The sequence below is a fragment of the Hippichthys cyanospilos genome, chromosome 21, assembly GCF_059441005.1.
Source record: "Hippichthys cyanospilos isolate Australia breed blue-spotted pipefish chromosome 21, RoL_Hcya_1.0, whole genome shotgun sequence".
Lineage (NCBI taxonomy): Eukaryota > Metazoa > Chordata > Actinopteri > Syngnathiformes > Syngnathidae > Hippichthys > Hippichthys cyanospilos.
In genome coordinates, this window is record NC_142389.1 from 1,722,605 (window position 1) to 1,740,325 (window position 17,721).

The 17,721-nt window shown below is 44.2% G+C and overlaps 2 protein-coding genes across 2 annotated transcripts in view; both read right to left on the reverse strand.

The window, feature by feature from the left end:
• clasp2 (cytoplasmic linker associated protein 2) overlaps window positions 1–7,184 on the reverse strand; it is a 35,185-nt gene extending 28,001 nt beyond the window's left edge. Inside the window, exons 1-4 of the mRNA XM_088404510.1 lie at window positions 6,410–7,184; window positions 3,203–3,281; window positions 2,398–2,501; window positions 1,040–1,131 (exon numbers count right to left, since the gene is read on the reverse strand). Of these exons, the coding sequence (XP_088260636.1) occupies window positions 1,040–1,131; window positions 2,398–2,501; window positions 3,203–3,281; window positions 6,410–6,607 (473 nt within the window). The 5' untranslated portion in view covers window positions 6,608–7,184. The remainder of the gene's footprint in view (window positions 1–1,039; window positions 1,132–2,397; window positions 2,502–3,202; window positions 3,282–6,409) is intronic.
• A 769-nt stretch (window positions 7,185–7,953) lies between these two features.
• On the reverse strand, window positions 7,954–16,866 carry fbxl2 (F-box and leucine-rich repeat protein 2). Its single transcript, XM_088405503.1, has 14 exons — window positions 16,229–16,866; window positions 13,956–14,017; window positions 11,642–11,696; window positions 11,475–11,549; window positions 11,249–11,343; window positions 10,786–10,950; window positions 10,597–10,723; window positions 10,446–10,520; window positions 10,238–10,368; window positions 9,630–9,690; window positions 9,505–9,549; window positions 9,340–9,396; window positions 9,018–9,230; window positions 7,954–8,793 (listed from the first exon to the last, which is right to left on the reverse strand). Exons 1-14 carry the CDS (start codon window positions 16,256–16,258, stop codon window positions 8,686–8,688), a joined length of 1,299 nt encoding a protein of 432 aa, XP_088261629.1. The 5' UTR covers window positions 16,259–16,866; the 3' UTR covers window positions 7,954–8,685.
• Between the last annotated feature and the right edge of the window lie 855 nt (window positions 16,867–17,721).

Sequence of the window (17,721 nt, forward strand, 5' to 3'; positions counted from 1 at the left end):
GCTCCAGTTCATTTTACTATATATACCCAAGTCATACAGATCAATCTTCCTCAAATTTTGTGGATTTTTTTTTTAAATATATACAATTTTTCAGTTAACGTTTATAGGACCCACCCATACTTGGGCGGGCTGTCCGTTAATGGTCGTCATAACACTGTTTTTGAACGATTTAAAAGCCAAACGCATGTTATATAAAGCCATCACCTGATTTACAGATGAGCTGCTCGCTCGACAGTTAGCACGTCGGCGCAAACCATTAGCGAAGAGGCGCTAGCGTTAACGTCTCCACTCTACTAGGCCGCGATGTTCTATCTGCGAGTTAGCGAGAAACATCTGCAAAGCGTTTCGCATCGTTGAAAGTCGACATTTAGCCCCAAGAAGACTTCTGACAAATCAAAAGAAAGATCTCTGTGAAGCTTCCGTGATTCGTTTTTTCATTCAGCCAAGCTAGCGCTAAATGACTGGAGAGGCGAGGTTCGAATACGACAGGGCAGCAAATCATGCGGCAATGAGAGTGTAAAAGAGGGGTGAAAAAAAAGGCGATAAATGGCGAGCATATGCTGCCTCAGCGCTTTTTTTACATTTCTCAGTTAGAACTAGCCAGTTGTGGTCAAATCGTCTACAAATGGAGGAGGGGCTGCTGTTGCTGATGTTGTGTTTGGCAATTTAGGCCAGATCATGTGAGGACTCCAGCGGTTGTTAATAGAGAGCAGATTTTTGGAGGCGCTATGCACAAACATAAGCGCATAGAAACGTTTGTGCTTTTTTTGTGGATTTTTAAATCAAAATGAAGTCAAGTCTTTTGTGTATGACAGGGAATAAAGAATATAAAAACAGAGAACTTGTATATTTCAGCCACCCCTGGAGAGGAACTGACTGAGATCTTGTCAAGTTGGGAGAAATTAAGAGGATTAATCCCAGAGAGTGATGCAACATGAGGGCGCTAAACATGACACAATTTCTTGATAGAACTTTACAACTTATATCTGGTTACTCAACCCAAGAAGTGATTACAAAGAAAAAAAAAAATCCTACTCACGAGCTGAGCGTGGCACTGAGGCAGAGGCAGAGTCCTTCTCGGCTGCGGAAGTTCTTGTGTTTGAATCCGGGTAGAAGTCTTTCCCAAACGTACTGCCGGACAAGACCAGAGCAAATTAGCGGAGGAATGAGCAAAAGCGCAGCTGAGAAGATTAAGCGAGCAGGCGCGATGGTGACCATCGGCAGTAAGTGAGTGTGATGGCAACGCAGATGGCCAGGAGATGAACGCTGCCGTGGTGCTGTCAGGGAAGCCAAAAGAGGGCGCTAGAGCACTCTATGATAATGACACTACAGCGGATCCCCAACTTATCATGGCAATGCAATCATAATGGGAATGATTTATATGCACATTTCTATTTGCGGGCAAGCTAGAGTCCACTTTATTATATATTTTACACAAGCAAAATTTTCAAGTTTTAATTTACCTAGTCGTATGTTTTTTAGAAGAATGAAAAACAGCAGCAACACACAAATATATTCTTTATGACGAATAAAAAATCATTGCACTTCACTGAGTCAACGTCTGCTTGACTGCTCTACAGTGCCTCCCGCTGGCAAGGCGGGCCCACCACAAGGAGCAGTACAATTAATGGGATTACAACCATGGTGCACACTGTTCAATTTCTTTCATAAGGATTTTTATCAAATATAATATTCTAGAGAGCAGTGATTCTTAAATGGGTGTGTGTACATGAGAGTTTTAACAGGGTTTTGCAAGAGTTAACAAATCTCACCTAGTGTTTTTGAATGTGTATGTAACCGGGACTGTACATTTTTTTTAAAATTTCCAAATTAAGAGCAAATTAACTGGAAAATGAGCCAACTTCAGGGAAATTGAGTAAAGACTCCTATTAGTGACACCATTTTCTGAAATAAAGCAAATTATGTTATGCAATCTACCTTCTGGAGTTCCTTAACAAAATATGCCTAGAAGTACAAATGTAGTTCCAAAGTTTAATAAATCAGACATGGATGACAACACTCTGCCTCAAGACTTTTTTTTTCCCTCCCAAAAAAGATACTGGTTAGGGACGACTTGGCATTTCACCTCTTTGACTTCCTATTTGTCAAGTAGTTATCCTTAATTTTTTAATTCAATGACATGGCAGCAAGATTCTGAAATTTACAGGACTATAAAATACGTTTAAAAAAAGAACATCTATCATACGGACCATAGAAATAGGTCCTTATATTAGCTTTTAATCCACCATCGCGTCACTTCAAACCCAGTATGCTCAGGCAGTGACTAAAAGAAGCGGTCGGAAGATGTTGTCGATGATTTACGGCGTGTTCAAATGAGTCAAGTAAGAAATGGTGTTGTCAGTCTGAGAGTTGTTCTTCATGTCTGCGCTTGCTTACCATGGGCGAGGCCGTCTGCTCCATGCAGCGAAGGATGAGCGCTTGGCTGTTCTCCCGGACCTGGTCCTTGCCGTCCCCCAGCCGGTCCACCAACGCTGGCAGGACTACGTAAACACGCAGGACAAAAACAATGAGGGCTGCCCTCAAGTGGACGTCTTCCGAATGACAGTGATGAGTCAGTGGGCGTTGTGAAAAGGGGACCACGTCATCCATGGTTTGCTGTCCATGTGCTCGCATAACAGAGGGTTGTCATGGCAACAGGGGAAATAATGAGGGGTATAAAAGGAGGGGGAGCTCGTTGTGTTACATCACGGGCCGCGGCGTTCGTTGCGCTTGTTTAATCGCTTCTTTTTCAGCGGACGTCAGTGAAAGAGAGGCCGGCGAACGCTTGTCGTTTTCTCGATCGATACAATGCACTTAGTGGCGCGGGATGATGTCAGCCCTCTCTCAGCGAGCCGCGCCGGGTGTTTGTGAGCGGTTGCGCGGAGACGGCTCAAAGCGCTGGAGATGAGCTTTCGAGAAATACAAGTGAGGCGGCCGGTTTGTGCGCGCGTGCGGCCGGGCGCAAATGTTTGTGACAAGTGGCAGGTGGAGGGGACACCACCACAGGGCTAAATAAAATTAAGTCTACACACCCCTGTTAGAATGACATATTTTGTAATATATATTTTTTTTTTTAAAAAGACAAAAGATTAGCAATTCTAAATATTTTCAGTATGGATGTGACCTATAGACTATACAACTAGAATTAACCCTCCCCCTCCCAAAAAAAAAAAGCACAATTCGAGAAGAAAAACTGGCTCACCTGTGCCCAGGTAACCTCGGAAGCGCTCTCCAAGTCGCTCCACAAATGCTGCACAGATGTCGATACCCAACAGCGCCACCTAGGAATAAAAAAGTTCGATGTTTCAAATTTCAAAATTCTAATTTGATTTCAAACAAATGACATAAATATGAATTAAACTCTGTTTTGATTCACCTTGGTTTCCACGTATAGTTTTACTGAAAGAATAAGTCGCTATTTTTTTAAATACATTTTTTTAAAGTACTATTAGGGACAGATTAATTATAGGATGGTCCTGATTTATTGTAATAAACAAAAGGAACGTTGTACTTGTTTAAGCTTTAGTTAAACTTCTCTACAAACCCAGTTTTTCCATTTCTAAATTTAGAATATGTTCTAAATATATGAATAAATGAACTTATCCAAATCGAAGTCGGCCACATGCGAAGGGACGGACAAGGTTGGTCCGCTTTCCCATCTGGCGTGGACTTTTTCCAGCAGCGGACTTTTTGTGATGGGGATCCCATCCGCACACGGAATGGAATGCTTGTCTTGGCATCACGCGAGCCAACTCGACTATTAAAACTCCAGAGAGCCCGGGCTGGGAGCACAGCCCCTTGCCTATTTTAGTCAAAAGCCCGGTCGAAGCAGGTAAGTGGGCCGACCTACGCCAAGGCCCGTGTTGACCAAGCCGGCAGTCCAAATAATTACACATAGCATCTGTAATGCTTTGGGGGGGGGGAGAAAAAAAAAACTTGAGGAATGCTGGAATATTCTGCAGGGGAATCAATGGCCTTCATTGTGAGGGGGACGTACGGCGGCTTAGTTTGCTAATTGGTGCGCGCTATTTAAGCCGGGGGGGGGGGGGGGACATGGGTCCACGCAGAAAGTCCAGAGAGACCACTTTGTGTTTTAATCGTCCAAATGTTTGCAAGCTTGCGTAATCCGATTCGGTCGTGACGAAAAACAACAACAGCTGCTGGCGAAAACGGTAATACAGTAATCTGACTAGCATCATTAGCTTGATTAGCATGATACCCGGATTAGCAACTGTGTCATGTCGATGGGCGCTGTCACAAGAGCGAAATTCACACTTCTAGGAGAATGGCTCTCTTTTAATCCTTTATAATGCTATGAAGGAAAGAGTGCGTTTTGATTTTCGAATTAAGAGCAAATGAATTGAAATATGATCAAATGTATTGCTAAATTGGTTCCTTTACAAAATCGTGGCACCGTTTTTACAGCAGACAAGCCAGAAATAAAAGAGATGATGTGACATAGGCTAATTTCTGGAGTTGCTGAATGAAAAACAACTGGAGATCCCACTAAAATTGTAGTTCGAAAGGTCAGTAAATTAGTAACAGATTTAACTCATTCAATCCCAGGGATGTCATTTTATGTTTTTAAGAGTGCACACATTCAGTCCCAGGTACTGTAAGTATTTATATCATTCTTTTTAAATACTTTCAAGTGTTTATTAAGATAGGTGTGTCTAAAAAAATAAGTGGTGCTAAAATAGTAAATTATAGCGAAAATACAACCTTTTTACGGCTAAAAATTGCTAATTGAATGGACTCTCCTTTAGTATTAATTTTAGTGTGAAGTTCTTCCTTTGCATTTTTGCCAACTTGACATGCTAAGTCTGGACATTGGAGGTGACCCCGCATCCCAGATGGGATGCGCCACGAATCCAAACATCTGCTGGCGTGTGCCCTCTTGACAGCCAGAGGTGACAGTGGCCTCGTCCTTGACACTCGGCGTCTTTTCACCGCCTGCCCTGCGCGTTTTTACCCGAGTGTCGGGTTACTGTACGGCGTCGGGTCTGAGTTCCAACAGCTGGAGACGGGAATGACGGATTACGTCTTCTCACCAAAAAGGCCGTACGACACGATTTTTCCACTGGAAGCCATCGCGCTTAGTTCAACGCAAGTTCTCGATTTGAAGCGCGAGGATTTTCATTTCCTCAAACCTCTTTTTGTGTTTCCTCATAATGCAAAAGTTGAGTTTGGTGAACTTGCGTGACCATTACGAACGTTAATTAAAAGTGTAAAAAAATAAATGCTACATAGAGTCTGTCATGAATGCTTTCTAGAAATAAAAAAAAAGGATGATTAAATAAATGTAGATGTCAATAATTGATTGAAAAGAACATTGGGGAATGTTTTGACTGGCAGTCAGGATGAGAGAGTTGATTTTGGCAAAAGTAGTCATTTTCCAGTGGGGTTTTTTCCACTCATGACACACAGTGTGGATGCAGACGAGGCATAAAAGAGCGACACGCCGCCATGGAGTCCTCCCATGACCCCTCCCCCATCGTTTACAGCGAGGGGGGGGGGCATGACTGCATCCTGACAATGGGTCCCATCAGCCTAACCCCAAAACATGAAATAATACATGTATTAATTCATGCTGCTGATGGAAAGTGAAACCCCGGAGAACAATGTTGGTCCAAAACGGGAAGCACCCCCCCCCCCCCCCCCCCCCCACCCCTAAAGCGTTGAGTGATGAGTGGAGCATGTGATGTGATGGACTGCAGAGATGAAACGGTTTACTGGCACAATGGCCGTTTCCGGTTACAATCAAAGTTACGACTATTTTCTAATCGTATCGTATTGTCACTTTTGTTACTTTATTTGTAGATTTGTCCGATTCCACTTTTCTCAGATTAATACCAGTACAACAGCATCACTTTTGTTGTCACTGGTAACGAGACCAAGTACCACAATACCACTATGATAAAACTTAATCCTTTATTTTTTGTTTTGCTTTGAATTTTTCATTTGTCTTTTTTTTATTACTAATGTTGCTATATGTGTATATATTTGCAAAACCTTACAATGTTTTGGTATTTGTCTAACGTTGCATCAATCTTCTATCCTGGTCCCATTTATTTATTTTATACTCTAGACTATTTTTCTAATTATCATTCAGTATTTTTTTGCCTGATATTTGTGTATTTTATTGTGTTTTTTTCTAATCTGTATTTCTTTCTTGTGGTTGTTAACGATTTTCTACACGATTTGCATTTTGTGTTGGCCAGACGTTTTTTTTCTTGATATTTACTTCCAATATTTTATGTATGATTTTACTTTTATTAGAACAATTAACGTTGCACTTGCATAAATACACAGTGAATTTCAATTTCTGCAATTTATTATCGGTTTTGGCTCGCGCTACACATTTTGCTCGATTTTATTGTTTTGTTTTTTGACAGCTCGTCGGCCTCACCTTGAAATTGCTGGAGTTGACCCAGCCGGTGAGCTCGTCCACGGTCTTGTCCAGCCGGGGCTTGTCCTGCTCCACATCCGGCGAGCGAGAGGAGTCGCTCAGGTAGTCGATGAGGTCTTGACCGACCTGCAGACGGCGGGTCACATCCTTCTGCAGCACCTGCTGGTGGAAGTAGTCCATATTATCGTGGTCGTCCATCTCGGGGGGGGGGCTTGGAAGGGGGTCGAAACGCCGTTAGCAAGGAAGACCCCCGTCGGTGATTCTAGTCCCGCGGATGTGTCGGTGGTCTACGCGGTGTGGACTTCGTCTCTTGGATGTTTGCGACCATCAATTAGTCCGCCGCGAGCTCGAGTTGACAACTTGGCTGCGGAGTCATCCCTGGGTTTCCTTCCAACGATACGTACACATAGAGAACCACAAAAAGGGCAAAAAATGTTCAAAACTCGATTTAAAAAAACAAACAAATCCAAAGCGCGGAGAGTCCGCTCGGTGTGCCGAAATAGCAGCCGGCTAATTCTGCTAGCTTGGGGCCTTTAGCGTCAGGGGCTGCTACTTCCTCGCCCAAAAAAAGGAGGCTGGGGAAGACCACAAAAGCCCCTCGGCTAGCTCCGTTCGGTGGGGCAGGTTTACGCTCCGTTCCGACGGGGACTGACGAATGTGGACCTTTGCCGTTTCGAGCCCCGTTAACGCGTTAGGATGGCTACGTGCCGCCCGGGAAACAAACGCATTTATGCCGAGGGAGGTCCGAGGCGAACAGTAGTCTTCTCTTTCATCTCCGGCGGTTCAAGCAGCAAGCTAACCGACGGGGTCCTTATACGCCGCACAGTTGCCCGTTACGATGCCTGAAATAATAACGTATAAAAACAGTGTATAAAAATAGAGTGGCAACTGAAGTTAAAAGTACATTTGATTGTTGGTCGTTCCTTGGTGTGAATACTGGAAGTAATGTATTATTTTGTGAAGGGTTGATGCCAAATTAAACTAAGTATTGTGTGGGCGTGTCAACCGCCTAAGTGGACCGTTGCTGCTGCCTGTCGGTCGTATGGCGGCTTGACTCGCCGCAATACACTGTATATTTCAGATTTTCTTGTCAGGTTTTTGACATTTCCACTTTTATTTATCTATATTTATTTTGTATTTTTTTATTCTTCTTTCATTAATTTAAAAGGGCATGCTTTCTTGAATTGTATTTTAGCACTTTTTTCGTATTGAAAAACCTTTAATATTTTCCATTGTATGCGCATTTCTTCATCGTTTGTATAGCTACTTTTTACTTTATCTAGAAAATATACTATTTTTTTGTATGCTAATTTTTTACTTGTAATTTTAGTCATTTTTATGTCATTAAGCATATATTAAGAGTGTACATTTTGGTGTTTTAAACAATTGTGGACTATTACCTTTTGTTTTTGTTAATCATCTTGTGTCTTTCAAGTATCTTTCAATCTCATATAATTCTTTTGGGAATTATACGATTTCTTATACATTTTAAATGCCATCAATCAATGTAAACATTAAAGCCACGACAAAAAAAAAATCAAGTGTGTATTTCCTATGGTTTAACTTTATTCATCCATTTGTTTATGTTCTCAAACATAAAATTGTTAAAGAGCTTTTCAAAGGAGAAAGAGGGTGTTAGCATCAGTCTTTTTTTGTGCCATCCACAAATAATCCTGTTGGAAGTCTTTCCCCTCTCCAAAATCATTGAGTCCTGCTGTCAAGGGGGTGAAATACCGAGTTATGATTTTTATTTATTTTATTCTCCAAATGCTGTGATTGTCAAAACGGGGTGTCGCTTGTAAAATTTCTATAGCGTAAAGAAGGCAGGCTACCAATGTAAAACAGTTGGCGTGGTGCTAAAATAATTCTGGATGTAAACAAATGCTGTAACACTTTTTTTTTTAAACACTGCGGCTCTGAATTGACATTCAGGCAGGGGAAGGGGGAGAGAACAGTTACGACAAGCAAAACAAGAAAAAAGTTGCCTTCAATGTCTTTTTTCTCTCTGTACAAACAAAATCTCAAAACGGCGGTCCCGTTTCCCCCGTGGCGTCCCGCGATCGTCCATTTTGGATGTGCGGCGGGCGTATGGGAGGACGATTAAAGCGCGAGAAGCCGTCGACGAGGAACGGGAGGGGCCTCGGAACCGGGAAGCGGTCGAGCGGGTCCGGCCCCTCCTCTCCCTCTCCCACCCTCCGCCAGGTCCCGGTCCTCCCGGCCGCTTTTCAGAGCAGCAGCACCTGCAGGCAGAGGTGCCCCCCCCTGGCCCGCCACTGTCAGAGGATGATACAGCAGCGACACAGGCGCTGGCCGCCGCCGTGCACCGATGGAGGGGGCGTGACGGGGGCGAAGTAAGCGTGGACCTTGATCTCGGGTAGGTGGGCCTGTGCAAACAAACGGGATCAAAGCCTCAATAGGCAAACCGAGGCATCCAGTCACATCGTTTCAAGGACTGTTGTGGATTTGCTGCCACCTATTGAAAGCTTTGCAACATGACATCTTGGCTCAATAGTAGTTGACTAAGCAATTTTTAACAGCAAAAATAAAAGAAAATCCATAAATCCAGAAATCCATTTAGATTTTTTTTTGAGCTAACGATGGCGGTTACCCGTATACGTTTGATCCCGGCCCGCGTGACCTGCTGGCAGTCGTAGAGCTCGATGCGCTCCAGGCGGTGGCAGCTCTTGAGGTGCTCCAGGGTGACGTCGGTGATGAGCGGGCAGTTGTCCAGCTCCACCACGCTCAGGCGCTCCTGGCCGCACGCGCTCACGCTAAGCGCCCGGATGCCGTCGTCCGTGATCAGCTCGCAGTGGGACAGGGACTGCGCAAAGTACAAAGTGCTCTATGTAAACCATTAAAAAAAAAAACAACGGAAGGAAGAAAGGGAGGCCGGATGGACACAAGGTGTAAATGTCGAGCGAGGTGTTTACCAAAGCTTGCAGACGGGGGCAATGGATGGACAGCTGGACCAGAGTGTTGTCCGTCACCTGCGAGACACAAACATTGCTTCGTTGAGGACCCCAGCTAGCGAACAGCGATCCCAAAGCGCTTATTTTTAGCCTTGAACGTCACAGCTCACTTGAGAATTCTCTTACCAAAATACATTCTTCTAAGTCCATTTTTTCAAGATCGTGGCAGTTCTGTAAAGAAGGAGAAGGAATGGAATTTCGGGATTTGGTAGGACAGGGAGTGGGTCAACATGCAAGGTGGGAGAACTCACCCTTGCCAGCACAGTGAAGCCAGCATCGGTCACGTGGGAGCATCGCGCAGCTTCAAGGATTCTAACAAGCGCAAAAGCAATTAGCATTAAGTTAACATAGTTAAACAGAACCGGAGGTTCTCAAATATGGAGGACCGAAAGTGACAAAATTCAGTAAATAAAAGAACCATTCAAGAATTAAATTATTTAATGTTTCATTAATTAATCAAGTGTAAATAATTAAATACTTCTTTCATTCATTAAATAAAACATGTAATTCATTAATGAAAGATTTAATTAATGTCACTTTTGATTAATTACTGATACATTTATCTGATTAATGACACACTTGTGGCCTTTCATGCATTTAGTTTATCCGTCAACCTCGCTCTTCAAAGTTTGATGGGCGGGTTCTAACCCCTGATTGGTTTGCTTTTTGTCTTTTGTTGACGTTAAAAAGGATACAGCTTTAAGTATACTTAGACAATTTTTATTTCATCAGCGCGGCAAGTGGAAGGCGGGGTGCGAAAAGTTTTCTTTTTCCGAGGGGGAGCTTGGCAAACTAGAATTGAGAAGTACTGGTAGAAAGCGAGACATTCCGTGTGTTTTGTTTGTTTTGTGTTTTTTACTTGAGTCGCGGACAGTTGAGTCCCAAGGCGGTGAGGGAGGCGTCGGTGATGTTGCCGCAGCCCGATACGCAGACGATCTGCAGCTTGTGGCATCCTCGGCACAGACTCACCAGGCCCTCGTCTGTGATTTGCTGCACAAGAAAAAGACGCCATTACCCAACTTGGAAATGATGACGGCTCTCCTCCTTTTTTTTTTTTTTTTTTTTACCGTGCACGATTGCATGTTGATGGTGGTGAGCTCTTGGCAGTGCTTCTGCAAGTGTTTCAAGGCGCCGTCGTCCAGCTGAAGCAAATCACCGACATTTTTTTTTTTTTACGATGAGGCGCGAGTCACTGTCACGACGCGATTCGAGCGCTACCTGCGTGCAGCCTCTGAGGAATAGCGCCCGTAAGCCGGCGCAACCCCGGGACAACGCGTCCATGCCGTCCCGCGTGATCTGGTCGCACCAGGACAGGTTCAGCGTCTCCAGCATGCGGCAGCCGTCACTGTCACACACACAAAACCATTTGACCACTGATGGTGGCGTTGAAATTGCGCAATCTGGTACCTGAGGGCCTTGAGGGAATGGTTGGTGATGGAAACGCAGGAGGTGAGGTCCAAGTGCTTGAGCTTGGAGCAGAACTTGCTGAGGCTGAGGCAGGTGCTGTCCGTGATCTTGGTGCAGCCGTTCAGGTTCAACGCTTCGATGTTACGACAGTTCTGTGCAAAAGTCCTGAAAGACAAACAACGGTGGGGGGGATTATCGCCAACAGGGGGCGCATGAGTGCATTTTTTTTTGTTTTGTTTTCTTTAATAGTTTTGTATTTTCTTCTCATTTGTCAATATTTAATTTTACATCAAAAAGTTCGGTGCTGTTTGATTAATAATAGTATCATTACTATTACTGTGATTGTACTGCAATATTTTTATACCACCGTCCCAAAAAATCTAATCATTTTTAAAAAATATTCTTCATTGTATTTGTATTTTTCGCATCTAATGTATTTTTCGCATCTAATGGGGGGTCTCACTTCATGGAGGCGTCGCCCACGCTCAGGCATCCTCGCAGGCTGAGCTGCCTCAGGAATCCTCCGCACCGCTTGGAGATGTTCTCCACAACGCGACCCTTTAAGGAGAAAAAAAAAAATGGATCAGCCGTGACGTCAGCGTCACCATTGGAGCCTGTTGACCCGGCGCTAAGCCCCGGTTTGCGACAAAGCCCCTTCGGCATACACGCGCGCTACAAATTTCCCTCACCTCGATGTCCGTTTGGAAGTTGAAGAGGTCAATCTTCTGCCAGTTGCTGCCATCCAGCGCCAGAACGTTCCAGGCCTTGCAGGCGCAGATGAGGACAGTGGCGAGTAAAACCTCCCCAAATGTGGCCAGCGGATGGCGATAAAGTAGAACATTGCAGCAAGGCTTACCTTGGAGACTTGGGCACACCGACAGAGGGTGACCACGTCCAGATAGGAGAATATTCTACAAAGGAAAAATGAACAGACTATATTACTTATATATGTATATTGTTTTTGGCAAGCAGAACTAGATGCAAGCAGTATTAGCCGCTATCAGCACTTAACTACTCCATATAGGCTGGCAAGAACAGTTAGCAGAATTTTCAAACGCACCTTAACAGACAAAAATGAAGTTGACAGTTGTCATTCATACTGATCGCTTTTCGAACAAATCAGGCTTAATGAAATGCGGCCTTTCAGTCAGAAAAAAAGCGCTGCTGCGGTTTTGACATTGCCTCTTTTCATAAAGGGAGATATTTGTTGAAATCTGATTGTTTTTCAGCAATAAAATAATTTGCTACTATGCACAATTTGAATTTAAGAAAAAAACGTTCATAATCTAAAAATACAGATTCAAAGGTATTTTATAAGTGGAAATGTGTTTTATTGTCCTTTATCTTCATAGTTGTTTCAGGAAATACAAAAACAAAGGCGTTATTTTGACACCATTTTCAATGAACGCCTCAGGAATTCATGCAGACTTATTACATTAACTGTCATTAATTTTCTGCAAATACTACTATTACAACACGATGCATGTCATATCGTTTTGCCCATTTTTCCCCCCCACTTTAATGCGGATGCAAGGAAGAACAATCGGGTGCAGTCGAGGCACTCGTATAGTGTACACACCCACACGAGGACACAATAGGGCTGGGCTACTGGGTCAGCTCAATCCATTAATCTTCCAATGAGTAATCTCTGGCAGCACCCAGGGAGGCAAGGCCACCCGGGTACACACACACAATCCAACAATAACACAACAAGGACACACAAGCATAAGAACAGTGCAGCCGGGAATGCAAACAATAGTGGCGGTCATGAAATCTGTCTGGCTTTAGGACCCTGAGGTCCGGATGAGTAGGGCATGTCAGGACATGTTTAAGTCCAGCAGCCTTGGAGCAAATGAATGTAAAGCAAAGCATTTTAGGAAATAAAACCTTCCAAATTGACAGATTTAAGATGGCGTGGCGGTTCATCATCATGAATTCATAGTTGTAGTTTCACCATTGATACTCAAGTACGCCATTCTTATCATTCCCAGCATGCAACAGGACGACATATTAACGGAGCGTGGCGGGGCGTTTGTTGACAAACACCTTCCGGCGTTCCTGCACTCGAGCGAGAGCGGCCGCTTATCTATAGCGGAGGGACGGTCGCCATGGCGACTCGGCCCGACTCGAATTTGGGGGTGATGCTGAGTCAGTTGCAAAATAACCGCATGGGAAGCGTGAAAGGGGCCAGGCGTTCACAGGCCTTTCACACGGAACTCAGCCAAGCAGTCATAGCTTTTGGTGCGCTGTATCTAAAATATACCGTTTTGTAAACAAAAACAATCGGACCCTTTGCAAAGAATGTCTAATATTAGTGCTTAACCGATGATCTCAGAGAGGAGCTGTGATCAGTTCTGTGCCAAAATTTCAGAACGGGCGAGTATCGAGACCAGGTATCAAATCTGTGTCAATAACAGACTTTTTTGAAGGTAGCTGTACGTTTTTGCATTTGTTTTCATATGTAAGGGTCTCTTCCTTATTGCGTAATCGCACTCAGGCGGCCTTTTCAAACAATGAGAGGAAAACCTTCAGGAGTTTAGCCGAGGACAACCTTCGCGTGGGCCATCTTATGACCACCTTGACTGGACGTTCCCAGCCTCCGGCGCCTTCACTTGACTTGCCGTGCGACCCGTCACGAGTGGAGACGAGCTGACACGAGCGTTGCATAACGTGATGCCGTTGTTGCCCCCGCGCGCTGGTGGTGCTGGCTGCACTGGTGGGGCTAGCAGCGGCGGCACTGCGGACTTCCCCACCAGCGGAGAACAGCTATTTATAGCGTGTGCGCACACACACTCACACACACACACTGAGTTTGTATATGGGGGGCCTGGAGCTTTGGCACACAAAGCCTGACACAAGCGGGGTGAACTGTTTAAAAAAAATGCAGAGTAGGATACTAATACATGAAAACTGAGTCACTAACATAACTATATATAGTCTAAATATACTGACATATATTAGGTCATAAAACAGTCCATAACAGAAGCTTCATGTGATGTAAATTTCTTAGTGAAAATAATAATGATTGTGATTATTTTTGGGCCATAATCATGCAGCCCTACCTGCCCTTATTTCAAAGTTTCAGCGAACGCAACCTCTGAGGAGAATTTGAAGGTGTTTCCAAACTTTTGACTGTTACTGCAGCTTATATTTGTTACAAGTCATCTTACCTAAGCAGGAGCTCTTTGGGGAGCTTCTTATTGATGGGCGCGTCATCGCTGTTGGAGAACACCTGTCGACACATGCGCACAAGACACACAGTCATCATCCTCATCTTCTTCTTCTTCTTCCTGGAATATGATCATCATGTGATTGTTTTCAGTTTTCACACTATCACTGACTGGCTTATCTCCTTTTAGTCTGAAGTGCTGAGCATCACACGCAAACACATGCACAGACTCAGCGAGCGAGACCTTGACGTGTGAAAAATGGAGACAAAGTTTTACACAGAACACAGAGAAAGGCGGGATACGTCACGGGGACCATACGGAAATTTGCCGGCTTTATGAAAAAGGGACCATAAACTAAGGACGGTGTATCGGCCAGGCCGAAAATCTATAGATACCATGAACTATATTTGTACAAGGTACACCATAATAATCACATGAAAGCCTTAACAGAAATCCCGGTAGGCACAATGCCAACCCAAAGTGTTCGGGACACGCCCGCCATGTACAGGAATTTTGGAAAGGCGCGACGCTAAAAATTTTAATTGATTCCTTCTAAGGGGAGCTCCCAGGTGACAAAGAAGTGTTGCGACGATCCGCTTCCCGCGCCACCCGGGCAACATTCCTAGACAGGGAATTCCTGTTCCACGTCACTAATTGTAAATGGAATAATACGCTCAGTAAAAGTCAGTAAAAAAAAAACAAAAAGTCAATGGATATTGACGAATATGACTTATTTGATGCAAAGTTGGTTGTCGTGTGACTGTGTGAAACTCGTGGCAGTATCCTGCCTTCACTTGTTTATGCAAACCCTAACAAGCTAACAAGCAGATGACGGGAGAAAGTCAAGTAGCATCAAGTCTGCGAGAATGTCAGCCATGCACAAGTGATGTCACAGATAAACAGTGTCAACAGAGAAGAAGCATGACACCGACCTAATGTTACGGTTATGCGTCGCGAGCTGCAATAGCATCAGGGTGAAAAGTCAGTAGCAAGTTGAATATAGCTTTTTATGCTAATTTGAGTCAAGAGATTTTGCCAAAGGTCTGTAAAATTGATGCCATAACAACAAATATTTACTATGTATAAACAAAGGAGACAAATTGTGCTTTGTTGAGAAGCTACAATTGCGGCGAATATTTAGTCATCTTGCGCTAATTTGAGTAGCAGGCGGTCGTGCGTTTTGCTAAATGTGTATATGAATTATGACATAATACTAAATATTCACTTTAAGTACAAAAGGGTACAAGTGGTGTTTTGTTTGCAAGCTAAATTTGTTAGCTGATGTGTGATCATTTATGTAAGGTGGTCATAAATTACACTGAACGAGCGCAGGATTTATGACACTAAATATTCACTTTAGTTGTACACAATGGGACAAACGGTGCTTTTTGCAAGCTAAATTTAATAACTGGCATGTGGTACTTTGAGACAACGGGGTCATAGATGTTGCCAGTTGCAGGTTCGATTTATGACAAATACTACTAGGTGTAGAAAAAGGGAGACAAAATCAATGTGAGAGATGATTGGTTTGCGAGATCAGGTCATAGATTTTTCTTCATGTGTGTAAGATTTATGATGAATATTCACTTTAAATGTAAAAAAGGACACAAAAGCTGACGCGCTAACTTTATCTATTTGTGTGTGTGCAAACATGACAATTGTGTGTTTATGACGATCCTACTCTTAATCTGACTGGTGGTCATAAAGTTTGTATAAAACACCTGAGATCCTGCCTATTTATTCGCGTCCACTGTTGTAGTTCATCACATCTCACCCCAACACGAGACATCATCGGAAAGGCCAGGGTGTCCTCTAAAGCGGGCACCGGGACTTGGTAGGGTAGCTGTATTTGGTAAAGTATAAACCGCATACGGATGTCTTCCAGAGTGGACGCTGGGTCTCAGGAAACATACGAGACAATTGCACAAAGGAGCCAAACTGCGCTTGTGTTGAAAAGGTAAACACGGCACGCAGCCCACGCATATGAGCGGTGCGGTTTGTTGACTTGGTGCTCACAGTTTTTGCAACGTGTTAAGATGCGTAACACAATCCTCAACGTTGGACCCGAGGTGTGCAAACAGGACAGACGGCGTGTGCGTCGATAAGCCGAAAACGCAGCCCGGCGCCGACCCGCACACCCCCGCCCTCCCCGCCGGGAGCCGGCCGGTCATCTGAGGCGACGGCGGGCCCTCGGAGCTCCGCGTCGCCGCTGTTTACATCGCACGGAGTGGGACCGACCCGCGACGGCCGCGTTTCAACGGCGGTCGCCCTACCTCGAAGCGGCCCTTGGTGATCCCGTTCATGTCTGCGGCGTCCCCGCTCGCCCGCCGAGTCGACGCCAGCCGAGCCGCCCGGCGCTGCTGTCTGTGTCGCCGTTTTATTTTCGCGTCGCGTCGCTGTCGCTCCCGGTGGACTGTGGTGCGGGCGCTCCGGGAGCCTAACCGAGTCGCCGAGTCGGGGCTATGAGGCTCCTCACGCCCTCCTCCGCTTCTTCTTCGTCGTCGCGGTGCGGCGGGTCCAGCCGGGCGAGAGGCTGCCTGCTACCGAGAGCGACGGCGGCGGCGGCGGAGGTCCGGGGCGGTCGCTAGCGTCGCAGCGGGCCGGCGGCTCCCCAGCGGCAGCTGGTCGTCTCATCGCAGGACGAAAAAAATAACAATAACATGGACGCGCCGTCAAAAAGTGACTTCACTTCCGCCTCTTCCCCTTCCGCGGCGCGAGGCGACTTGGCCTTTAAAAACATCCAGAAAAACTTAACGCGCCGAACATTCGGAAAGAAAATGCACGTAAGGTGCTAACGGTGACGACATAAAAGTTTTATTTGTCCGGGAGTGACTCAATAAACGCCCACGGTTATTTTGCTGCGTTCGCTCGCTCTCGAGGAAGGGAGAGCGCTCCCGTGACGTCATCGCTGTGGGACGAACCCGCGTGGCGGATTTGTTTTGATTGCTGCGTTTAGTCTTTTCCTGACGAATTTGCGCGTTACACCCTTCGTGGGCAATATAACGAGGGGATTATAGCGTGTATATTATTTTTTTAATTTTATTTTCAATCGATACTCTATAAATAGATACCGCTCATTTAAATTATTTTTAGACGCGTTAAACACACACACATTTTAACTCATTCAGTCCCAAAGACATATTTTTACGTTCTTATATTTTTTAAATGTTTGGCTGGTAGTAAAGAATTAAGTACTAAAGTAATCACTTACTTAACTTAATGAAGTCCTAAATATATTGATTACGTTATGGAATCAGGCACTAAAGTCATCAATAACAATAGGTACTAAAATGTTGACGTACTCAGTTACTTTAGACACGTAAGTAGTTTAGTAACTTTAGAAACCTATAGTAAGCGTTTACTTTAGTACTTTATTACCAAAATGAATCAATTACTTTATGTATTTAACTACTAGAGTTAGCCATTACTAAAGGTAATTAAGTGCTGAATTAATCGGTAACCTTAAGTCATTAAGTACTAAAGTAATTGATTAAATTATGTAATTAAGTGCAAGGTAATCAATTAGGTACTAAAGTGCGAAAATACTTGACTACTTTAGGTCTTAAAGAACTGAAAGTAATCAGGTACTCCATAAATTTTTAGTCGTGAATTTTTGTGAGGAAAAATATGGTTGAATGTCTTTAAAAATATGTTAATGTTACCAGGTGTTTAAACTTTTTATATCCATTGTATGTATTATAAAAAAATACTGTGTTCTCCAGTGACAGACATTTCTGCCCCAGCAGCATTTTGCACATCCGGGCAC

Coding starts and splice junctions, on each gene's coding strand:
- fbxl2 (XM_088405503.1), bottom strand. CDS start 16,258: ATGAACGGGATCACCAAGGGCCGCTTCGAG. Junction 9,550..9,629: donor GCTTCACTGTGCTGGCAAGG/GTGAGTTCTCCC, acceptor CCTTCTTTACAG/AACTGCCACGATCTTGAAAA. Junction 9,231..9,339: donor GCCCCCGTCTGCAAGCTTTG/GTAAACACCTCG, acceptor TACTTTGCGCAG/TCCCTGTCCCACTGCGAGCT.